At 41.9% G+C, this 26316-nt stretch overlaps 1 protein-coding gene across 1 annotated transcript; it reads right to left on the minus strand.

The window, feature by feature from the left end:
- Nucleotides 1-448: 448 nt before the first annotated feature.
- dnajc14 (DnaJ heat shock protein family (Hsp40) member C14) lies at nucleotides 449-25303 on the minus strand. The gene is made up of 7 exons (XM_033015707.1): nucleotides 25106-25303; nucleotides 15497-17389; nucleotides 9714-9820; nucleotides 8275-8394; nucleotides 7353-7513; nucleotides 6320-6422; nucleotides 449-1771 (listed from the first exon to the last, which is right to left on the minus strand). Exons 2-7 carry the CDS (start codon nucleotides 17339-17341, stop codon nucleotides 1564-1566), a joined length of 2544 nt encoding a protein of 847 aa, XP_032871598.1. The 5' UTR covers nucleotides 17342-17389; nucleotides 25106-25303; the 3' UTR covers nucleotides 449-1563.
- Between the last annotated feature and the right edge of the window lie 1013 nt (nucleotides 25304-26316).

The raw sequence follows: 26316 nt of genomic DNA on the forward strand, positions 1-26316 counted from the left end.
TATGGAGTGAAGGAATAGGTGACGTCGGAGGAAGGGTCTTGACCCGAAACGTCACCTATTCCTTTGCTCCACAGATGCTGCCTCACCCGCTGAGTTTCTCCACCAAGTTTACTGTTGGAGGCTAGCAAGGTTTCTGGTAGCTTGAATGCATGATAGGGGCACATGTTTGAGGCATCTTTTGAAATCCAGGATTTCAGGCATACATTCAACTAACTACATTGACCTAGTTTTCCTGAACAATCTCAAGGTAGTGCGTCAGCATCTCAGGTGATTTAGATCTTGTCAAGTTGAAAATAGCAATACAAATTGCAGAGAACAACACAGCGGATCATCCTGGAATGTACACTATCCTACTGTCTGAGAATTGATTTTATGCATGGGTCACAGATTTTGCAATTTTTTGGGTTGAGTCAGTAGTAGACTTATAGGGTAGCACTCTATACATGTATACACAATATAGTAAGCATTTATTAAGTGGACATGTTTTGGCCACGTTCCCAGAGAAAGTGGGTTAAGTTGCCAACAAAGTATACATACTGAATCTATCAATAAATGCACTTCCCATTCCCACCCTATGGAGCAGTGAACACATGATGCAAAGGTTGGACTGCGTAAATTCCAGTGTTAACCCCTGGGTACCTCATTTGGGTTGCAAGGCACTTCATAGTTGTGTTCAACTGTATGGTGAATTCTGCAGACATCAATGTAACATATTTACTTGCGCCATTACTATGAAAGAAATGTTCAACTTTGTTGAGGAATTTTGTTAAAGCCAATTAAGGAGCTGAAGGAGAGGGGGGACAGAGAGACAGGAGTAGACATTACAACAATAAGAGACAGCAGAATAAAACGAGCACAACTCCATTTTTCTATTTATGGTAGAGCTATCAAAGGTCCATATTTTTTATAAGATTTGTGTATGATTTCTGCAGCACAATAATTTTCCAATAAATATTTAATTTTTTTAAAGTTACAAAAAGAAATTGTATCCCATCTCTAAATCACAATAAGTGTGGCAATTTTACACAGTTAACTCAAATTATTTTCTGGTTCCTTTAAAAAAAAAAGTGCTTTCTTTTAAAAAGAAAATACCTACCATACAGTGGAAATCAGGCCAGCAGCCAAGCACAATGTTTAGTCTGTTCCTTTTGCATTGCAAACTTTTCCCCATTAAAAATGGTCAGGAGGATGTATGACCTTGGGGAAAGGAAGAGCCGAGAAACGGAACATTTCAGGAGGTAGCCGAGCATGGAAGAATAATAAAGCATTGAAAAAAGTCACCTACTGGGTAATTTTTCATCTACCTGTTGAAACCAGAAATTAATTTGTCTTTACCTAACAAATTATAAAGTAAAGCCCTCTTAAGATCACTTTAGTTGCTACTGTACATCCAAATTAAAATGTTAAAAACAAGGTACAGTTAAAGTCTATTCATTCAATTCAATAAAAGAGGACTTTTATTTGTCTTTGTTCTAATCTAGAATCAGGATTTGACCTTCTCAGTCAGGCTGCTATCTAGCTGACTGAGGTGATCGCTGAGGTTTGTTTTAGCGCTTTTAAGGCTCAGCGCGGGAATGTCCGTCGCACCTTCTTCCTTCTCTTTTGCTTTGTATCGGTTCTCTGCGTGGACTCTCCTTTTGCCTGACCATTGGGCCCCATTTGTGATGGGTTGAAGAAGCTCCCGTTGGCCTGCGGTGGCACTCCCTGGAAAATCTTGCTGAAAAACTCTTGGAGGTCAGCAGGAGAACTTGGGCCATTCTCCGAGCCAGCTCTACAAGAGAAAATGAAGATGTTATGGAACATTTTTAGAACCACTTCTTCAAATGACAATATCCTCATACAGTAGGCTGTCAAAACCCTTAACCAAGCAGACCGTTGAATTCAAGACTGCCACATTCCCAAAGCAGAGGTACAACAACACAACTGCAGCCAACATTGGCTGTGGAAAAAGTCGAACAATGCCCTTTTTAATGCCCTTTCCATTGGACAGCACTTGTCCTTTCATCAACTTCTCCAAAAGCAGAGACAAGACAGAATAGACAGTAACCAGATTGAGGTATATTTTCCTCCATTTAGTGAAAGACAATACGGCGTTTTACTAACAAAGTATATTCCGCTACATTTAAGGGCATGAGGCACCATCTGTTCAAACTGCTATCAGAGCAACATGATGTGCATTCTATTTTGAAAACCATAAACAAACACTCAAATTATAGATTTTCCAAACTATTTTAAATATTTCTCATTCTCCCATGGGCATAATTGTCCTCAGGAAAATGACGGCAATCTCCTTAAATCACTTCAGTCCATTGGTGAATGCACTCCCACAGTGCTGTGAGATAATAACCTCCCAAGAACTGCAATTCAGCTTGAAAAATAACATTAGAATTGCAAACTTACAGCTGTAGTTTACAGTTCACTTTTTATCAATCAACAAGAAACACCCACCAACACCAGGCACAATAACCATGTTTAGTTTAATTTAGTTTAGAGATACAGTGTGGAAATATGCCCTTCGGCCCACACAGACAGCAGCCACAGTCAGGATGGAACCCGGGTCTATGGTGCTGCAAGGCAGCAACTCTAGAAACATAGAAAATAGGTGCAGGAGTAGGCCATTCAGCCCTTCGAGCCTGCACCGCCATTCGATATGATCATGGCTGATCATCCAACTCAGTATCCCATCCCTGCCTTCTCTCCAAAGGATCCCTTTAGCCACAAGGGCCACATCTAACTCCCTCTTAAATATAGCCAATGAACTGGCCTCAACTACCTTCTGTGGCAGAGAATTCCACAGATTCACCACTCTGTGTGTAAAAAATGATTTTCTCATCTCGGTCCTAAAAGACTTCCCTCTTATCCTTAAACTGTGACCCCTAGTTCTGGACTTCCCCAACATCTGGAATAATCTTCCTGCATCTAGCCTGTCCAACCCCTTAAGAATTTTGTAAGTTTCTATAAGATCCCCCCTCAATCTTCTGAATTCCAGCGTGTACAAGCCGAGTCTATCCAGTCTTTCTTCATATGAAAGTCCTGCCATCCCAGGAATCAGTCTGGTGAACCTTCTCTGTACTCCCTCTATGGCAAGAATGTCTTTCCTCAGATTAGGAGACCAAAACTGTACGCAATACTCCAGGTGTGGTCTCACCAAGACCCTGTACAACTGCAGTAGAACCTCCCTGCTCTTATACTCAAATCCTTTTGCTATGAATGCTAACATACCATTTGCTTTCTTCACTGCCTGCTGCACCTGCATTCCTACTTTCAATGACTGGTGTACCATGACACCCAGGTCTCGTTGCATCTCCCCTTTTCCTAATCGGTCACCATTCAGATAATAGTCTACTTTCCTGTTTTTGCCACCAAAGTGGATAACCTCACATTTATCCACATTTGCCCACTCACCCAACCTATCCAAGTCACCTTGCAGCCTCCTAGCATCCTCCTCACAGCTAACACTGCCCCCCAGCTTCGTATCATCCGCAAACTTGGAGATGTTGCATTCAATTCCCTCATCCAGATCATTAATATATATTGTAAATAGCTGGGGTCCCAGCACTGAGCCTTGCGGTACCCCACTAGTCACTGCCTGCCATTCTGAAAAGGACCCGTTTACTCCCACTCTTTGCTTCCTGTCTGCCAGCCAGTTCTATATCCACATCAATACTGAACCACCAATACCATGTGCTTTAAGTTTGTATACTAATCTCTTATGTGGGACTTTGTCGAAAGCCTTCTGAAAGTCCAGATATAACTGGTTCTCCCTTATCCACTCTACTAGTTACATCCTCGAAAAATTCTATAAGATTCGTCAGACATGATTTACCTTTCATAAATCCATGCTGACTTTGTCCAATGAATTCACCACTTTCCAAATGTGCTGCTATCCCATCTTTAATAACTGACTCCAGAATTTTCCCCACCACCGATGTCAGACTAACTGGTCTGTAATTCCCCATTTTCTCTCTCCCTCCCTTTTTAAAAAGTGGGGTTACATTAGCTACCCTCCAGTCCTCAGGAACTACTCCAGAATCTAAAGAGTTTTGAAAAATTATCACTAATGCATCCACTATTTCTGCGGCTACTTCCTTAAGTACTCTGGGATGCAACTTATCTGGCCATGGGGATTTATCGGCCTTTAATCCATTCAATTTACCTAACACCACTTCCCGGCTAACCTGGATTTCACTCAGTTCCTCCATCTCACTTAACCTCCGGTCCCTTGCTATTTCCGGCAGATTGTTTATGTCTTCCTTAGTGAAGACAGAACCAAAGTAGTTATTCAATTGGTCTGCCATGTCCTTGTTCCCCATGATCAATTCGCCTGTTTCTGACTGCAAGGGACCTACATTTGTTTTAACTAATCTTTTCCTCTTCACATATCTATAAAAACTTTTGCAGTCAATTTTTATGTTCCCTGCCAGTTTTCTTTCATAATCTATTTTCCCTTTCCTAATTAAGCCTTTTGTCCTCCTCTGCTGGACCCTGAATTTCTCCCAGTCCTCTGGTAGGCTGCTTGTTCTGGCTAATTTGTACGCTTCATCTTTTGTTTTGATACTATCCCTGATTTCCCTTGTTATCCACGGATGCACTACCTTCCCTGATTTATTATTTTGCCAAACTGGGATGAACACTTGGTGTAGTTCATCCATGCAGTTTTTAAATGCCTTCCATTGCATATCCACCTTCAACCCTTTAAGAATCATTTGCCAGTCTATCTTGGCCAATTCACGTCTCATACCCTCAAAGTCACCTTTCTTTAAGTTCAGGACCCTTGTTTCTGAATTAACAATGTCACTCTCCATCCTAATGAAGAACTCAACCATATTATGGTCACTCTTGCCCAAGGGGCCACGCACAACAGGACTGCTGACTAACCCTTCCTGATTACTCAACACCCAGTCTAGAATAGCCTGTTCTCTCGTTGGTTCTTCTACATGTTGGTTTAGAAAACTATCCCGCATACATTCCAAGAAATCCTCTTCCTCAGCACCCCTGCCAATTTGATTCACCCAATCTATATGTAGATTGAAGTCACCCATTATAATTGTTTTACCTTTGTTGCACGCGTTTCTAATTTCCTGTTTGATGCCATCCCCAACTCCAATACTACTGTTAGGTGGCCGGTACACAACACCCACTAGCGTTTTCTGCCCCTTAGTGTTTCGCAGCTCTACCCATATCGATTCCACATCCTCCAAGCTAATGTCCTTCCTTTCCATTGCGTTTATCTCCTCTCTAACCAGCAACGCTACCCCGCCTCCTTTCCCTTTCTGTCTATCCCTCCTGAATATTGAACATCCCTGGATGTTCAGCTCCCAGCCTTGGTCACCCTGGAGCCATGTCTCCGTGATCCCAACTATATCATAATCATTAATGGCTATCTGCACATTCAACTCATCCATCTTATTACGAATGCTCCTTGCATTGAGACACAAAGCCTTCAGGCTTGTCTTTACATCACTCTTACCCCTTATACAATTATGTTGAAAAGTGGCCCTGTTTGATTTTTGCCTTGGTTTTGTCTGCCTGCCACTTTTACTTTTCACCTTGCTACCTATTGCTTCTACCCTCATTTTACACCCCCCTGCCTCTCTGCTCTTGCACCCATCCCCCAGCCACATTAGTTTAAATCGTCCCCGACAGCACTAACAAACACTCCCCCAAGGACATTGGTTCCATTCCAGCCCAGGTGCAGACCGTCCTGTTTGTACTGGTCCCACCTCCCCCAGAACTGGTTCCAATGTTCTAAAAATTTGAATCCCTCCCCCTTGCACCATTTTTCAAGCCACGTATTCATCTGTAATATCCTCCTATTTCTACTGTGACTAGCCCGTGGCACTGGTAGTAATCCAGAGATTATTACCTTTGAGGTCCTACTTTAAAGTTTATCTCCTAGCTCCCTAAATTCACCTTGTAGGACCTCATCCCTTTTTTTTTACCTATATCGTTGCACCACTGTGTCGCCATCTGAAAACATTTCTGGCAACCACTATTTTCTATGCAGCTGGTAAACGCTACATAGCGTCAATGTGGAAATTGTGCTCGCAGGCTTGCCAGTCATTAAAAATCTACACAAAGTGTGAGTTTGTCACTCCACTCCAATAGCTATTGTAATTTTCACAAGACCAACACTGGTCACTGCTTCTGATTTTAAAAAAATTACACAGGCATTTTATTTGGCTGCCTCGTATCAAATCTCAAATCTGCACTTGGACTGTTACGTAAAATGTACTGTTTGATGCCATAAAAATTACATTTAGTCAAAACAGTTGGAAAATGATGATGAATATGCCAAGTTCTCTGCATTTTTACCCACCTATGCCGACCACTGCTTCCAGAAGTTCTCGTAGCAAATGATATATGGTAAGGAACAAGATGTATGTCAGGAGATATTCCTACCTTCTGACACCCAGCCCATTCTGAAAAGAAAGAAATAACATAAGTTACCAAAGATTGTGACTGAGAAAGATGCAAGCTCTCCTAATCCTCCTTCTAACAGATTGATGGACAATATCACAATGGCTAAAGTAACGCAAAAGAAATGCAAGTACTTTGTATCCTTGCTCTCAAATGATCTTCTCCTGGTCCAACTTTCCTTCCCACTATCGCCAAGCCACCACTTTCTATCTGGTGGCCCGACGCCATTCAAGCAAGCAGCATATGCCAAACCCATGGCACTCCACACCACTTCAAACAAAACTAACGACTTTAAAACCTTTGAAGGTTTACTTTCATCTGCAAAAATTTAAACGCAGACCTGGCTTCCCCCTTATTTTTCCTTTGATTATTTCCACTGCCGTTGACAGGATTTTGGACCACTGCAAGAATCTTTTGCAATGCCCTGGAGTACAATTTTAGCCATATTCTCCGGAAGAACACTCCAGGGAGTACTTTGAGACATATTCAAGCATTTGCTGTCATTTGGGAGAGCTGTGGCAACAGCTGCTGCAATAAAATATATTTCTTCCATCAACATCCCCTATCATTCAGCAGGAAACAAGGGCTGTAGTCTTGTTCAGAGGGTAGCAACATTTCTGTTCTGTTCTGTTGCTTTGTAGGTTCGAATATTGACTACTTTTTGCAAAAACATAGGAAGCTTTTCTTCAGTATCAGTCAAGACTGGGATTTTCATGTTAAGTTATACAGACAACACATTCAGTCCCAGTGAGTTGGTGTCTCTGCTCCATAAAACCAGTGCTGGAGTAACCAGGCAACTAGTTTCATGCAGCACACTAATTCCAAATTCTCATCACATGCAAAAGGTCACCAAAAGCTAACAGTGTTTGCTTTTTCTTAATACAACACGCTGAGAATGTTTCAAGATAACTTCAAGTTTCTCATAGTCGTACCTGTGATATCATAGACTTTCCCATCCATCATAGCAAAGTAGGTGATTTTCAATCCCAGCATGCTTGATTCTGCCCAGAAGTCTCCAGCCTCCACAGGGTGCCTCTTGTTACATTCGGCACAGTACCGAGCGGCCTTAGGGTCACGATCCATCTCAAACCTCCTGCAAATAACCGTCACACTTCATTGTTACACACAAGTAGATAAGGAAACATAGTTCCAAAAAGACGATTTGAGATTAGACCCTGATGTGGACTTGTCTGGGAATTATTCCTTAAACGGTCATGCATGAATCTTCTGCAGCTTTCAGTGTTGCGGAGAGCAAGGAAATAGGAATTACATTGTGCAGACTCGATGGGAGCAAAGCTATTTTGGGAATGGAGAGGGGCAGGAGAACCGGCCTGAACAGAGTTACAAGCAGGTGCACTAGGGCAGCTAATAGTATCCAGAGGAGTGACAAGGAATTGCAGATGCTGGTTTACAAAGTGCTGGAGCAACTGAACAGGTCAGGCAGCAACTGTGGAGAACAGGGGTGTATCAGGTCTGAAGAAGGGCCCCGACACAAAACATTGTCCATCCATGTTCTTCAGAGATGGTGCCTGACCCACTGAGTTACTCCAGCATGCTGTGTCTTTTTTTCTCCCTCCTCTCTCTAAACTAAACTTGGATGGATACATTTGACTGAGCACAGTTAAATCATTCCTATGTTGGAAAGATGTTCCATTGTAATTGAATGAAGAACCCAAGGGTACCTGACAACTGTTAAATTCTATTCTAAGAGTTGGCTCCAGGGAGAAGAGGTGGGGGTGAGCGGGGAGGGGTGGAGGAGAGGGAAAACCCGATCAGGGAGACTAAAAACAAAACGAAAATCACCCAGCTATACACTTATTTTAACAGATTAGCAAAAGATAAATGAGCACAAACTTGTGTTTTCCTTCACATTTACTGCACATCATCGTGTTCATGGCCTCCTTCAGGTCATCCTGGAGTTTGGTAAGAAATTCATTCATGGATCGGTGTAACTCACTCTCTGCAGCCCGTTTGCTAAAAACAAAAGAAAAATAATTGGTATTATCTGGAAAGAAATCAAGAGCAGAAAGTGGTTGAGAAAAGTAAACTTGGATTCTGCAATTGTTCAGAAAAGTAAGACAATACAAACCTCTCACAACAAGATTCGAATATCCATCCACAGGGAAATTCAGCCACGATAAAATGAAAAACATATACAAAAGCCTTTGCTATTTACGCAGCACCTCTTTACATTTGGAGGTGTGCAGACACTGTCTCAGAGGCAAACGCGGCAGCAAGTTTGCGCATAGCAAGATCCTGCAAATAGCAAATGACTAGGATAGTCAGCTTGGCTGAAGGACAAGTGGTAGCCACAACACGGGAGAATTCCCCTGCTCTTCAAATTGTGCCATGAGATCTCTTCTGCCCATTTGAGCAGGAAATCAAAGTCTCCGTTTGGAGACCAAGTAAACAAAGCAACCAATCATCTCAAGGTTGTCCTTGCACAGCACCAACAGCAAAGTATAGAACACAAAATAACATCTCATGCTTTCTCCATGCCACACTCTCCCTATGTTAAATCTATTCACATCATTGTCTCTTTCAACTAGGATCAATCAAAAATACTTTTAAAGTCTGGAAAGGCGATCTGCCACAAAAGAAAAGATTAAAAGACAGTAGAGAAAGATAAACCTAGAGTTAATTAGTATTAGAGCTAATATTATTCTGAGTTGCAAAATAATACTTTACCTTTCAAGTCGTAAGAAAGTGGGAAATTATGAATGTGCATGTTTTGATGGATTTTTGTGCTGAGCAATAGTGTATTGTCAGTGCCAAGTAACAGGAAACTTTTTTTGCATCCAGTTTCAACATCAAGCAGTTCCAAAGCAATTTTATAGCTTCTCTCTGTGAGACTGACATGTCACTATTAATTGATGTGAATTTTACAGGCAGTTTTGCGATGTAGGATTAGGAACTCAATCAAACCTGCCAAGACTCAGTACACTTGGGAATTCTGTAGCCGACAGAGAGGAGAATTTCATTCCATTGGCCTGGACCGCACTCCAAACCAAGTTGAAATAGCAATATTCTTAAACGTTAGCTGCAGGGAGCTTTCTTAAACATTAAACTTGCTGACATGTTTAAGCAGAGTTTCGCTCCCTAACTCAAAACGGCAATCTTTGAAATGGACAATTATAAAGAGTAATCAAATTTAAGCAGCTCAAAACATGCTAAAATACTTTTGATATCACAAATAGAAGTTAAACTAACATATTCAAAACAATGGAGCCTGCAAAGATAAAGATCACAGGTCACATGGATGTATCTGGAATGCAGCACTGAATTTTGCTTACATTTCATATTCCTTCCTCCTCTCAGGATTGCTCACAATATCCCACGCTGCTCGCACCACCTTAAAAGCTTCCTCCGATCGAGGGTGTTGGTTTTTATCAGGGTGAACCTGCAATCACAATGGGGCGATTACTTTAAAAGAGAAAGGCTTTGAATTGATGCGTTTTGTTCAACTACTGCTGGTGATAGTTCACATGAAGATATATCAGTCTTCATTTAAAAAAAATGTTTAACTAAGAGCTCACCCTGCAACTTGGGCAATAAATGAGTAAAATCAAACTTTACCCCAAGCTGATGGGGCTTGGGTAACAGCACTTTGGTAGAAGCAGCTTTACTCACTGCTGTGTGTTATGGCTCATTTTATGCAGTGGGATACCACAACTCACTTCAGCACCCAACACCTTTGAGTGAGAAACCAGAAGCTGGGGGCGGAGCAGTGAAAGAAAAAAAATGAAAGTACTCAGCAGGGATTTACTGTCATGACTATTGCTTAGTCACCCAAGGCTAGATGTCTGCACCAAACGGGGGTGGGGGGGACATGATTAAGTTCTGATGTGACATCTAAACAGTCTGCTGACACCATCTTGGCTCAAAAATGAAGACTGTTACTATTCCTTCTCATGATTTTATGGTCAGCAGAAGTTGACCTGTTGAGGGAATTATTTAGAAGGAAGCAAAGATCCAAACAGTCAACTGCCTTATGTATTGAAGTGAAATAGTGAGATTCAACTAAATACTGTTTACAGAAGGGCAAATCTGCCGAGTTACACCTATGCATTTTATGTACAGAAACCTTGCTAACCCACAGAACAGAGGCGAGCACTTGAACAAATGAGGAAGAAATAAGGAGAACTCTGAAAATGGTGAAAGGAGTCTGCAAAGTGAAAGTTGCACAATTCATGCAGAAATCAGGCAACAGCTCAGGCGTTAATCTTCTTTCAAAACATTAAAGCCTGTATATTTGATACTTCCTGATGGGATGTTGCTAGCTGCATAACAAAGATTGCCTATGTGTATATCGGAAAAACACATAATGCTTCATGTGACAGGGATCTTTATCTAGGTTAGTTCTTAATGAGTATCTGTTGACGTCCACAAAGATTAAGAACAATTCTTAATGTTGTTTAGCAATCTGTGGGAGAGAACAAAAATTACAGATGAACTTACTCTGTGGAAAGCGGCGTTATTTTATATATGTCAATATTTCACACAGTGCCTTCAGGCAGACGTTTTGATAGTCTATCCCAGTTTGATGTTATGACTTTACTAATAATTGGGCAAGGTGCTGCAAAAGACTGGGTACAAATAGCATGGGTGACTTCAAAGATCCTTTCTTGGTTCATTAGCTGTACAACTCCTTAGTTTACATTCAAGCCCAGCTCCAGAGACTTGGACTACAACCCAAGCTAAAGCTTTCAACATCCTCATTACTGCACTAGAGATGCCGTCCTTAGGATGAGACATTGAACTATGATCCCATCTACCTTTGCAGGTCGACATCAAAGATCCCATGACACTACTGGAAGAGCAGGGGAGTTCTCTGGTCTCTTACCCAAGTTCCATCCCTCAACCAATATATAAAGTAAATCAGCATGCTGCTGTTCGTCAGATCACTTTGTGCGCAAATTAGCCGCTGCATTTCCATTCATGACAAAGTTAACTGCAGATCTTATTTCATTGGCGACATAGTCCTTTAAACTGCTCTGGGGCAGAGAGAGATTGCAACAATGTATAAAATCTTCCTCACCTTTCCTCATTTGTTGTGTATTTTGCTTGCCTCTACTGTTGTTTCCAAATAAACTTAACGCTGCAATTACAATAAATGTGCTGTCAGAGAGGAGTGACCGTTTCCAGTGATGGATTCCTCTTTACAGTCACAAGATTCCACAATTTCTGCTCACATTCAGAACTTAAATGATGTAGCGTTAACTTTCCAGAATTGCAAATGGAGCAAGTGACCCCTCCCTCCCCCCCGGACTGCTTGCCACAGATACCTACTCACAAGAGATAGAAGAGCACAACACTAACAATTTAGTGTCCAATCAGAGCAAAGGAACAAAACTAAACTGTTCCCATGTCTTATTCTAAATCCCCTCTCACTGTGTCACCTTGCCGGACTGCCTTGGACCTTAAATTAGCACCAGAGGTCAAAAACAGAATTGAGCATGATAACACCGGAGCAGCTGAGCAAGAGCAGACAACAATGCCACAGGCCTGCTCTGCTGTCGCAGCTGGAAAAGCTTTCCTGGTGGAAGTGCTGTGACCAACTGTGAGTGCACATATGCAGAAAACCAGCCACCTTACTTCGCTGAACACCTTTGCTCAGTCAGCCTGGACCGACCTGATCTCCTGGCAGCTAAACAATTTAATTCCCCTTCCCATTCCCACACTGATCTTTCTGTCCTCGGTCTCCTCCATTGTCAAAGTGAGGCTAAACGCAACTTGGAGGAACAGCATCTCATATTTTGCTTGGGCAGCTTACAGCCCAATAGTATTGATTTATTTAACTTTAAGTAAACCCAGCATTCCCTCTCTCTCCATCCCTCCCCCACCCAAGTCGCACCAGCTTCTCGTTTTCACCCAACAAACAGCTAACTAACAGCTAACAATGGCCTGTTTCCTTTATCATCGTTACTTTTTTTGCATATCTTTCATTCATTGTTCTTTATCTCTCTACATCATCATCTATATCTCACGTTTCCCTTTCCTCTGACTAGCTCAAGATCTTGACCCGAAATGTCACCAATTCCTTCTTTCCAGAGATGCTGTCTGTCCCGCTGAGATATTCCAGTGTCAATCTTTGGTTTAAACCAGCATCTGCAGTTCTTTCTTACACCTTACTTTTAACCTTGAGCTGCAGCAGAAAATTCTAATCTTCGAACGTTGTTATTGGATCCTCTATAAATACTCGCTGGGTACCTTGAACAATAGCAAATATGCTGCTGAGACACATTATAGTGAGCTGGTAGAAGCTGAATTAATTGATTACTCATGCCAGACATCATATAAGGGCAGTTGCCACGATTCTCACTATAAACGAATAAAATACATTTGTTTTCTTTGGAAGCCACACATCATTTCATAAGACAGGATCTAGCTGTTGTCAAGTTTGCATCAGTAACTTGCTACTGATCAGCACCTAGCCAATTAAACTCCCTTCTGCACGCATGCTATGAAAAAGATACAATCGCAATTTGCCACAAATATACTTTATATCCCATATGCTTAGTAAAATCTTTCCCTCTCTCACATATACATAAAGCATTTTCAGAAAAAAGGTATATTACTATTTATTGTATGCCACGCACAGAACTGACTTAGAAGACAACATCTACACTTCTCGGGTTTCTCTCTACGATGGTCGCCGACAAGAATGGAAAATATAATCACACGAGGAAAAGCACTAAAGGAGGGAGGGGAGAAATAGAGCACTGGGGAAAGAAACAAACTGCGTTAAAGGACAAGCTGATTATTATTACAGATGATTTAAAAAATAAATATAAATCAACTTCACAAAACATGCAGAACTAATTTTACAAAAGAACCTGGACATGAACAGGGAAAGCAGGGAGCTGCATTCACCACACTGCTGCATCCCAGACCAACATTGCTGCGGGCTGGAAAAGAGAAAATCTCAAGCTGCAACCTAATCCTAGCATCCAGTCAGCCTACTCAGAGCCTCGTGAGTAGATTGCAGAAGCATAATATGTACGAGAATACTGTATTGGAGTTGCATTTTGTTTCTTCAAATGTTAGTGCAAGTGTTCAGAAGAGTGTGTGCTTTACGATGGTCTAATATGCAGAGAATGCTGACAGGAAGGTTTTGATTTTAAAAGACAACTCTAGTTAAAACCTGACAAACCATTGCTGCAATAATGTAAAATTAGCTGAAACATCAAAATCACCAGAAAGATGTGATAGCGGGTGTGAAAAAAACTGCTCAGCTTATTTAATATTTTGAAACAGTAAAGAACCATTGACCCAGAATTGCTGAGAAGACAGAGCTCAATGCGCTTGGCGTTACTAGTGAGTAATTGCCTCAGTAACATGTGGTAATTGAGGGCTACCCAGTAAATTGCGAAATGCCACGTTGCTGAACTATTTGCTTTGCTCCACCTTGCAAAAACAGCCACTGATTGCCATCCTTCAAATATGTTTCAAGGTATTTGCTGCATTTGCGCCGGTAAAACAAACAGAATTTATTGCAAAATCTATGATGCAAGCACCTTGTGAGATTTATCTTCTTGCAAACACAAATTCTTTTCAACCCAGAGAGAAAAGAACTAAAATTGGATTATCATTCCTGCAGACAGTAAACTGTTCCCAGGTTTTGTTTTTAATTTAAATGCAGATCTTTTATTTTTCTCAGACAATCAAAACTGCAGATGCTAGAAATTTAAAATAAAATCAGTAAATGTTGGAAATAGTCAGCAGATTAGGCCACGTTTGTGGGAAGAGAAAGTTCAGGTCGAAGACTTCACCTGTTAAAGGGTCCTTGACGTGAAATGTCAGCTCTTTTACTTTCCCTGTCTCTTTTCAATTTCTCTTAATCCATACATTCCGCACTTCTCTTTTTGCACTTAATTTGAAACTAATTCCCCCATTTCCTTCACCATTATACCTATTAAATCTTATGCTAAGAAATCAGTCTGCTTGTTCTGTCATTCACTAAGGTCCCCGATGCCCCATTATCCTTGTCAAGCAGTTATCAGCAAACATTTCCAGCAATTTGCAACGTAAAATAGTAAGCTGCGAGGGTGAAAGAAAAAATCTAACAAATGAGGCACCACCAGATGCTCAGGCCCACTAAATTCTAGGCCATTACACTGCAATTCAAAGCAAAATGCATCATTAAGTGTTGTTTTGTGGATTAATGTCTTTTACCCACACATAAATAACGTGTTTCAATAGAACACATTAAATATTCACAGAACATTGGCTTGAATTGTCCTATTTATCACTTACTACTCTACAACAGCACAGTAAGTGGTTGGAGTTTTGAGATTTGACAGGAAATGCCCCATCAGTTTATCTGCTATCTTTCAGATCCCAGTCACGACTGCAGAGTCAGTTTAGAGCAACGACTAAAACACCACTGCCTGCCTCTCGCCAAGGAACCCAAGACTCTGTGACAGCACAGTGAACATCAAATTCAGTGTTCCTGTGTGAATAGGAAGTGAAAACAGACACTTTCCAGCTAGATGTCCAGTTAGCCATTTGCTTCTGATAGGCCTCGAGAGATGCTTCTGCTTTAAACAACACCAGATGCACTTAGAGTTGTTGCTACATAGGGGGTGCTAGCACACTGAAGGCTGGAGCAATTCCCATAGGTTTAGAAAATAAAGATTGTTAAATCACAGCATAAGGGAAACAATGTTTGTAATTATCTGTACAAAATATGTTATCAGGCAAAAAATGAGCAACAACAAAACAATTTGCTCGGATGCCAGGTCCCAATCATTACCAACCAAACTCCTTCTGGAAACACATAAATGTAACCACCAGATAGAGGTTGAAAAGCCCTTTGACTTCACTGCCACTGTCAATAAACTAGAGGTTCAATGGCACAGAAGGAATACATGTGTAGAGGCATTTATTTAAGGGGAGGGAGGGCGTGGGGGAGGGGGGGTGGAGGGAGGGGAGGGGTATTAAAAATAACAAAATTGAGACATTTTGTACTGTCATTCGCAATTAGAACATTAGTTAAGGTAACTAGCTCAATAGAAATAACTGAATGAGGCAGTTGTACTTTGTCTTTAATGAAATGTTTTTACACAGAACTTACCAGCACGGCCAACTGCCGATAAGCCTTTTTCAGCTCGGCATCAGTGGCCGTTACCTCCACGCCTAGAACTTTAAAAGGATCCAGCTCCTCCTCTGGTACATCAGCCATTGCCAACAGCCGGTCAACCTCGTGATCTGGCTGGTACCTATTAGCACTAGGAGACTGGGGCGAAGGAGGCGAAGAAGGAGACTGGCCCGCAGTCCGCCATTTAGCAGTTAGCCACAATCTCATTTTCAATTTTTCCCACAGTCTTTTCAAATAATTCCAAGTTCTAGATTCTTCTATGGTGGAGCACAAGTAGTGCAGAAAAGAAACAGTTACCGTGTGGGGAAAGTTTTCTTGGCCCCTGATGGGTAACCTCTGAAAAATCATGAAAACACCAGACTTTGCATATTTGTAGCCAAGTCGTAAGCATCCTATAAATAACATTAGTACTAGAAAAAGCAGAGCAAGCAGCATTTTTAAAAACTTTAGAGTCATCTTCATCAAGGAAAGGCAAAACCTTCTCAGCTTCTCTGACCCCAACTTTGCCTGCTTAAGAAGCCACATGCTTGAGGTCCTTGCACTGCCCTTTAAGGAATTAAAATCCTCTTTTTGTATCTGGCAACATGAATACACAAATTTGCCACCCATCTCCACGTACTCGCCACACTTGTGGGTCACAAAAAGAATGACGTCCATTACAATTTTGATGTAGGTTACACATCTCCAAAGCAGCTCCTCGGTTTGTTTCTGGATTCCAAACTTGAATCTATCCCGGTTTTCAGTATGCTGCCGCTTCCTCTCAGCCTTCGAGTGCCTTTGTTTATTAATGGAAGACTTGCTATTTTTCTTTGTGTGCTCCCTCACATCCTCTTTATCGTAGGCATTTGAAGAGTTCTCTTTTGTCACCGATTTGTTTCTTTGCCTTTTGCTGCTTTTTCTGTTGGCCAGCTTCACCGGCTGCGTGACATCTTCCGTCACCTTTATGTGGCTTTCGGCCGTACTGTCATGTTCATTGAATTCATCACATTTGTCCATTCCATCTTCTTGTGAAACATTGGCAGAATGAATGCAGTCCAAGTTGTCAAGAAATGACAGATTGTCGTCCGTGCTGAATGGGAAGTTGTGGTCTCCGTAGCTTCGGGATTCAAAACACCCGTCCAAAAACATCCGAGTACCTGCGGGACTTTCCAACAGAGGAATGGATGATCGGCACCCATCCTCCTGCGAGTCATTCTCAGTCACACCGTCGTGATTGGTTATTGCATCGGAAAGAGAGTACGGCTTATCACTACTGGACAACTCGGTCTCTCGGTTTTGAAGGTTACATCCCTCACATGACGTGCCGGAACAATAAAGAGGTGACAGTTTCCCTGTAAAACCCAGCTGTCCACAGGGGAAGCTCAGTCCTTCCATATCCAACGTCTTCAGCTCCTCGTCTAAACGTTGATCTGAATATGGTTCTTTGTGGTCAAAGCACTTCACGTCACCGAGAGACCAATCTGACAAGGGCGGACTCTTCCCTGTCTCAGTATTTCTCCCAGGTTGTTGGCTTGCTCTTGGCCAGGTCTGATGACGATGCGATGTGTCGACATGTTCAGAAATATACAGATCTGAGTCGATGTTGTCACGTTGTGCACGACAGGAATAACTTGGAAAAGCATCCGTTTTTTCATCATGAGGAGAAATGGCAACTGGCCGATTTATCTGGGCAAACTGACAATGGCTGTGATGGAGCAGTTGGGATGCAACTCGCGGCTCTTCCTCCTCCTCCTCCTCCTCCTCCTCCTCATTCCAGTGGGTTTTGTTTCTTTCTGACCACTGCAAATCACCTCGCCTACCATAGTGATCCTTTCCCTCCATTGTAGCTGAATCTCAAGTTACTGGTAATCATGTTTGGTCCATCTTCACCTGCAATCAACAAGATATAATCAATGTTTTTAATTCTTCAATTGAAGTAAATACATATAGATATTCAAATCTTGCAACAATGACATGGTAATAATTAATAAAAGCCATCTCACAAATCAATACATTGCATCTATGCAGTTATTTCCACAGTTATCTACACATACATAAATAGCCTACCTGCCTTAATGCAAGTCATGAATAACATTACAAACACACATCTCTATAAATAACTTCACACCTGCAGATACCGGAATCTTGAACAAAAAAAAGAGCGTGAGGAACTGAAGGATCCCAATCCAAAATGTCGCCTATCCATGTCCTCCAGAGATGCTGCCTGACCCAATAGACAATAGACAATAGGTGCAGGAGTAGGCCATTCAACCCTTCCAGCCAGCATCGCCATTCAATATGATCATGGCTGATCATCCCCAATCAGTACCCCATTCTCCCCATATCCCCTGACTCCGCTATTTTTAAGAGCCCTATCTAGTTCTCTCTTGAAAGCATCCAGAGAACCTGCCTCCACCGCCCTCTGAGGCAGAGAATTCCACACTCACCACTCTCTGTGAGAAAAAGTGTTTCCTCGTCTCCGTTCTAAATGACTTACTCCTTATTCTTACCCACCGAGTTACTCCAGCACTTGGTGTCTTTTTTTATTCACGCCTTAAGCTTGTTTACAATCATTATATTATAACGAAGACCGGAGGCTGCAATTACGTCTCCAGATTAATTATTCACTGTCAGAGAGAAACGTAACAGTATCCAGGCCAACCAATGCTTTCTTACCCATCTCACGACAATTCCCTCAATTTTCTTCTTATCTATAGTGAGAACATGAGTTAATAAGCCATAAAGACGTTAAGTTCCGGGATCAGTCTCTCAGCCTCTGAGTGAAAAATGAATGACGGGATGGTGGTATCACTGGAACTGTCTCTCACACAATACACAAGAGGTCAGAATTTAAAACACACACACAAATTAAGTTTGGATTGTGCAAGAAAATATCAAATTAGAACGTGCCTTTCCTCTAACTTTTCCAACTGTTTGTTTTTCTTATACCAGGCCAAGATGTACAACTGGGATTGGAAGCTGCAACACTGGGGAGATTTTTTTAAACTAGATCTCATTGCAGTTCGCATGTAGACAATGAATCCTGGAGAATGCCAGGAAAATATTTCGCCAGTGAACGTGAGGCCTGATAAATTAATTTGCTGCCATTAATTTAACAATTTAAAAAGGATGCAAAATGGTATATGATGGATAACAGCTCCATATCTTAGAAAAAACAACCAAATTGATAAAATGGTGAACTAGGTAAATTGTCAGTACGTTGTTAGATTTATTCCCATTTTAGTGTTGAGAATATCTTCCAAGACATGGATTCTGGAATTGATCCTGTGGACTAGGGGATAGAAAATGTGATCCCCCAGAGGGCAGAGAAGAGGCGCGGGCAGAGGACAGGAGGAGCAGGCAGAGGAGAGGGCGAGAGGGGCGGGCAGGGAGAGCGCATGAATTCTAAGAAGAGAAGAATTAGATTCAAATTGGCTTGGAGGAAGGAGTCTCGGATGGTGGTGAAGGGGTGTTTTCCGATAGAAGGGCCCACTCCCCCACTAAACACAATGTTTAAATAACATTTCTCCTCCACCCCTCCCACACACTCCTTACAACAATGTAACAAATGCCTCATTGTACTGGGTGGAACACTGTTGACGGGCAGTTTATGTAAATGAGACCCCATTGTGATGTCATATGCTGCTATCTGCCAATGGAACATGGCTGAGGGGCAGTTTACGTAAATTAGATCCTATTGTGACATCATAGCTGCTAACCGCCAGTGCAGATGAAATATTTTTTTCAAAGTGGCGTTTTGTAAAGTTAAAAATGTGAATAACTTGTAACGTATAACATCAATCTGAACGAAAGTTGATACAGGGCACCACAGGACAATTGTGAGTAAGGTGGTCCAAAAATGGTAGCGCTATCATGTACCGTTTTGGCGTAATTCAGGGCATGACTCACAGACACACATGCACGCACACTCACAAACAAACAAGATGAGAGTTTTAGTAATATATAGACGAACCAAATAGGACTAGCCCAATATGTCAACATGACCGGCATGGGAATATGGGGAGAATAAAAACATGGGATTAATGTAAGATTAGTATTGATGGTGGTTGATGGACAGCACAGACACTGTGGGCAGAAGGGCCTGTTTCAGTGCTGTATCTCTCTGTGACTCCATGTGATCAGCCGTAGTATGCACCCTGCCACTCCTATTGAACTTGGCTAATGAAGCAGGGGCGCTGAATCAGAGTTCTCAATGGTCTGTGGCTTTAATTTCTTCACACAAGTTGTGGTTCTTTGGCATTTTCCACCTTACAAGGTGCGAATGCACAGTGGTTAACCGTATTTAAGCTTGAGATTTATTTTGGCACAAAAGGAAATTGGGCATTGGGAGAGAAAACAAAAGTATAGGATGACATTGAATGGTAGTCAAGGGACTGCAAAGCTTACAATAGCTTTAGTTTATGTTCTTAACGTGCCACGGTGTATTTAATTGCCGACCACTGCATTAATTGTGTGCATTAGTACCTCAGTGCACAGGATGAATTTCCAGGAACAAGAATGTTAATGAAATCAGCACAAACGAGTCATTATGTATACAGAGGCATGTTACCGATAGTGCTCCGACACCTGGAAATTTCTTCAGCTTCTCTTGGTGCCACCACAGGTACATTTCTCAACCAAGTCAATTCACGGCCCATTTCAGCCTTGACGCCACAATATAGACCAACATTTCAGTGGTGCATGGCAGAAACAGTATCTTTCAGATAACATATTAAATCAAAGTGGAGGTACAAAATATCTCAAAACCACTGGTTAAAGAGCAGGAGAGATTTTCCAGTACCCTGATCAATATTTACCATTCAAACAAGAACACTGTAAAATGTTATTTTCTTGCGCACAACTTGGATGTTGTGATTCCTGAATAACTGTAGTGGCATCTCTATTCAAATCTGAATATGGGGTTTGACCAAAAACGTCACCTATCTATGTTCTCCAGAGATGTTCTCTGACCTGCTGAGTTACTTCAGCATTTTGTGATCTTTTGTGGCATTGCTAAAGTTTGCATGTACTCTACTATGGCCATCCTGCAGAGCACAGATTTCCTATAGTTTTCTTGGCCTTCCCATCCAAACACTCACAGTAAACACACTCTGTACTTTAAAAAAGGCATCCACTCAGGCTGCACATTGTTGTGCTGGGAACCTGGCATGAAATGCTGCCTGCCCTGTTGCTGTTCTTGGGCTGGGACTCTGATGCAAATCCCTGCGTTCCTGCTGGCACTCCTGCAGTAATGAACTGCTCCAGTGCCCAAGATGGAAGAGGCTGCCTCTCCATACTGAGCCTACTCTCAATTCCCTCGTCTCCACCGCATCTGCTCCCCAGATGACGTAGGAAGGAACTGAGGATGCTGGTTTATACCGAAGATAGGCACAACTGAGACAAAACATAGACTCAGCGACCGTTCGGTCTGCCGAGGTCTACAGGATCTCCCGGTTGCTAATCATTTCAACTCCCCTTCCCACACTGTCCATTCTGTCTTGGGCCTCCTCCATGGCCAGAGTGAAGCCACTCTGGCCATCATGCAAATTGGAGGAACAGCACCTCATATTTCGCCTGGGTAGCTTATAACCCAGTGGTTTGAACAATGAATTCTCTAATTTTAAGTAACTTCTACAAACACTCCGCTCTCCTTCCCCTTTCCTCCACCCTAGTTGTTTAACCAGTTCCATAGTTCACATTATATCCCTCTGGAGATCACACCTTCCCAAGCCAACAATGGACCTACCAGGGCACCACCTTTGCCTGAGGTAATTTAGTGGCAGCCCTGATTGGTCCTGGTCTTTTCTCGTCTCCAGCTCTTTCCCCCTCCCCCCCTCAGTCTGAAGAAGGGACCCGACCTGAAACACATCACCTATCCTTTTTCTCCAGAGGTGCTGCCTGATCCACTGAATTACTCCAGCACTGTCTGTCTATCTTTGGTATAATTACTCCAGCACTGTCTGTCTATCTTTGGTATCTTTTTCAAGAGTCAAGTCAAGAGAGTTGTGAGTCTGTTGAATTCTCTGCCTCAGAGGGCGGTGGAGGCCGGTTCTCTGGATGCTTTCAAGAGAGAGCTTGATAGGGCTCTTAAAGATAGCGGAGTCAGGGGATATGGGGAGAAGGCAGGAACGGGGTACTGATTGTGGATGATCAGCCATGATCACATTGAATGGCGGTGCTGGCTCGAAGCGCCGAATGGCCTACTCCTGCGTCTATTGTCTATAAACCAGCATCTGCAGTTCTTTGTTTCTAGAGGAAAGTGTGTGCTTGACAGGCTAGGGTGAGCAACATGGCTGAGGTGTGGGGGTGCAGGGGTGCCATTGGATTTAGACATGATGGATGTTGTTCCTGTCTCCCCATGTCTTTGGTTGACCACACAGCTCTCCCCACCCCAGACATTTCCTGCACAACTCCTTTAAACTTTGCTCACGTATAGATTTTCCACTGACTGGACAGCATGCAATAAAAAAGCTTCTCACTGTATCTCGGTACATGTGGCAATAAATTAAATTGAAAGTTATGCCCTCTAGACTTTGACATTTCCATCCTGGGAAAATGTTCCTTTTTTTTTGTATCATGTACTCAGTAAATTTGATTAACCTTGTGTACAAAGAGGCCTTGAGAATGACGTGATTAGCAGTCCATCCTCAAAAGTTACAATTACAGCACACGGACACCACTCTAGATGCCCGAGAGGTGGCAAGTTGCGCCACTTCTCCTCCACAATTAGATGCTTCAGAATTTTTTGACACAATTTTGGTTGACAGTGAACTTCATTCCTTCCTCAACAGTCTCTATTCATCTGGGAAAATTGCAAAACAATGCCATCATATCACTTGGGGAACTGCACAGCTACACGCAGGTGTGCACATCTCGTTTTAAGGAAAGTATCCTTCATAAATCGAGTTTTACTTTCAACTTGAGAATTTAAAATAATTAAATTGAAGCACTAACAAAAAATTTAATTGGACTCTGACTGAATAAATTGGACTCTGACTGACTGCCTGATAAAGATTTCATTACAACTCTCAAGAATGACGACATTTGTCTAAAATGTAGATGCTTTACAGGCTATTTGGAATTGTTTTCACCAAGCAGAGATACAAAAATATAAATCCCAATTGTTCTTTTCAATCTATGTTTTTTCCAAAAGGTTAAGAAAGCTTAGAACATTTATCTTTCATATTTTATAACTGGGAAAGTTTTAATTGTGTTATGCCGATTCAAATCCTTTAACTAATGTGGTCAGCTCACTAAATTAAGTTAACGATTCTTTACAACAATTAAGACATTTCAAAGGGGACTTTATTAGCTATAAAACATCCTGAAAAGGGATGCAAGATAATGTAAATCGTTTCTATTTGTCTGGATTTCCCTCTAAGATGCTCTTGTGTACTGATGTACTCAGTAAATGTGATTGTATACCTTAACAATGCTTTTGGCCATCTTCACTAATGGTGCGTTATGACCACCATTACTTAGCATTGAGTGTTGTTTGATAATATTATCATGAAATCCTTGAAGGTAGACAAAAATGCTGAGAAACTCAGCGGGTGAGGCAGCATCTATGAAGCGAAGGAATAGGTGACGTTTCGGGTCGAGACCCGAAACGTCACCTATTCCTTCGCTTCACAGATGCTGCCTCACCCACTGAGTTTCTCCAGCATTCTTGTCTACCTTCAATTTTCCAGCATCTGCAGTTCCCTCTTAAACATGAAATCCTTGAGGTGCTTTACTATGTTAAAAAACTAATAAGTGCAAGTTTCAATTATGTTATCCCATTGAAAGGTCAGATATGTTTGGGTAATTGAAACAGTTCTTGGATAATCCTTGTTTAATATTATTGCTTACAATAGGTATCCAGGGAATACTGCTTGAAGGGACATCCTAAACCAAAACAACAGAATTTAATTGATTGATAAACAGCCAGTAAAACAACAGTCTTCACACCACATCTATTTTTGTTACATCCACATTAAGGAGTATACAGGTTTATTTTAGATCCGTTTGATAATCAAGTAACACTCCTTTCAGATGATCCATGCTGACTGATTAACAGTGGTCAAGAATGGCACATACTTTGTGGTGGTTAGAATGGAGCAAGAAAAGTAACATTCACTTTGGTTATGTCAATGTGCCAACCTCCTCTTCTCACAACGGAGCTGTAATCACTAGTGCTCATCCTTGCATTCTATAACCTCTGCAGATACATATTGTATTCAAACAGATTCTTGTAATATTAGCACTTTCTGCAATTCAGGTATATACAGCTTGAGGATTTTACATATATCCCAGTGGGAACAAATAGTTAAATGTATCCACATTAAAAAAAATCCTTATGCAAGTCACAGTAAAACCACTATTACGTCTCTACACAAAATTCATATATTTTTTAAAACTGCTACCAAAGTGTAAAAAGGATGCGGCTGTTAGAATATACCTCACGCCTCATTTAATGCCCTCTACCATGTTTTCTCCAAAAGATACAAAAACATATTAAAATAATTGAGCTTTGCGTGTATCTGCAGGCTTGCCAGTAGTTAAATAATAATAGTAACCATGTACAAAAGGAAAGCTGATAACATGCCATTAACCATTTCAGCACAAATGTTTAAACACACAAAATGGTAAGGAGAAAACATCCAATGTTTGAAATGTATTTTCAGTTTCATTTCTGTCAATAGGCTAGTTACTTTTAAAATTATAATCGTGAATAGATCTATTACCATACTATAAATACAGAAATTATCTTCATCTTGCTTCATCCCCAAATGCTAACAGCTTGATGCACTTTAAAACCACAGGAAGCAAAGAAGAATATGTGAATATGAACATGGAGCAGAAATAAGTGATTCTGATGCAGTATTATGAGTGGCACGCTATCAGTTTTACTTTCTAATCTACTCTTAGAACAATCTCATGCTGACCTAGCAAATTTAACATTATCCCATGGCAAGCTGAGATGGGATAATGCCATTTTTACCACTGTCACATCTACAGTAGTTTAACAGCGGTAATATCACTAATGACTTATTATGCCTCTTAGCTCATGACATAATCAGTTTACTCATGTATTATTTTTTTTAATTTCCCAAACATTACATTTGGCTCCAAAATATAGCAATTTGAAATATAAAACCTGGGGTGGGGTGGGGAAAGAGTCAATAAAATCAACTTCAATAAATTGATTGGCAAGTTATAAAATTACAGCATATAAAAAAAATCTTGAACCAATCTGCTTGAAATTTTTATTTAGATACCTCAGACTAATCACTAAAGAAAACCATTGCCCCAACCAAAAGATGATTATGAATTGATCTTGGAAAGATTCGTGGTGGTTGTAACAAATTCAGCTCCTTTGGCAATGGGGCTATTTACAAGCTAATGGTGAGGAAACGTAACCGCCCCTTCAGCCGCCCGCCTCCTCTGCGCGCTCATTGGTTGCAGCGCTTGCCGGGGGAGACAGGCCCTGCAGCCATTGGCTGGCGCCGCTGTCAGTCAGCGTGTCCCACAGGGATGATTGACGCGCCCGCGCGCCCCTCCCCCTTTCTGTTTAGATTCAGTTTACCAGGTCCGAATGTCAGAATGTAACGGCGTGGAACTCACCTCGACTCCCGGGCGCCGCTGCTCTCACGCAACGCAAGTGACAGGCGCCGGCCGCCGAGCGGCCGCCAGCTCCGCTCGAGTGAGACTTTCGCCGTTTGTGTTTCCAGGCGAGCGCCGTTCAGCCACTTTCTCAGAGCGTCGGGGCGGGTGCCAGCTCCATTTCCGGTGTGAGCCGGAATGGACGTCATCCGCGAGAACAAAGCCTGCACGCGGCGGTGTGGCCCGGGCGGCAGTCCTGCAGCAGGGCGCTGGGGGGCGCCCGCCCCGGCGGCCAGCCATTTCAATAAGCTGCTCAAAGTAATAGCCCATGACTAATGGCAGTCCAGGAATGAATTCATTGCAAAATATTATTAGGCAACTCATGTAAATCTCCGAGCAGTCCATTTTATATAAGGTGCACTTGCTGCCACGTTTAAATATGCATTCCTGATGGATCTTACAATCAACAATAACATGCCACACACACTCCCCAAGGGTTCTCCTCCTAATTCCACACGGCCCTCTTTACTTTTGATTTACATGTCTTGGAAGTTTATAGTTTCTACTCCCAGTCAAGTGCTTTCCTGAGGTCATCATTGCAACCTTTAAGGACCAACTCAGGATGAGTAATGGAGACAAGGAACTGTTGGAGTAACTCTGGAGAACATGGATAGGTGATGTTTCAGATCAGGACCCTGCAGAGTGATCTGAAGAAGGATCCCAACCCAAAACATTGCCTATCCATGTTCTCCAGAGTCAAATCAAGAGAGTCTATTGTCATGTGTCCCAGATAGGACAATGAAATCCTTGCTTGCTGCAGCACAACAGAATATTGTAGGCATAATACAGAACAGATCAGTTGCTGTCTAATCATGAGAGTTACTCCAGCTTTTTTGCAGATGTGTAATGGATGCCAATATGGACAGTACTGCATCCTTACCAAAATAAAAGGCTTTTTGTTAGATGCTGCAGATGTGTGTTAGATGTGGGTGAACCAACTGTAGTCTCCTTTCCCAGGCCAACCTCTCCAAATGGACTCTTGGTCCGCTGCATTGGTAAGGACATGTTGTCTGCATCCCCAACCACAAATTCATAAAGCATTATCTTTAGAGTTTGATCATAAGGAGATTATCAAGTGCACAGAGAAAACAATTCAAGGAGATGCTCAAAGTGCAACATCCCCAACAATTGCGTCATTCTGTAGAGATCCAACTTTTTAAAACCACCACCCA

This window comes from Amblyraja radiata, chromosome 46, assembly GCF_010909765.2.
Source record: "Amblyraja radiata isolate CabotCenter1 chromosome 46, sAmbRad1.1.pri, whole genome shotgun sequence".
Lineage (NCBI taxonomy): Eukaryota > Metazoa > Chordata > Chondrichthyes > Rajiformes > Rajidae > Amblyraja > Amblyraja radiata.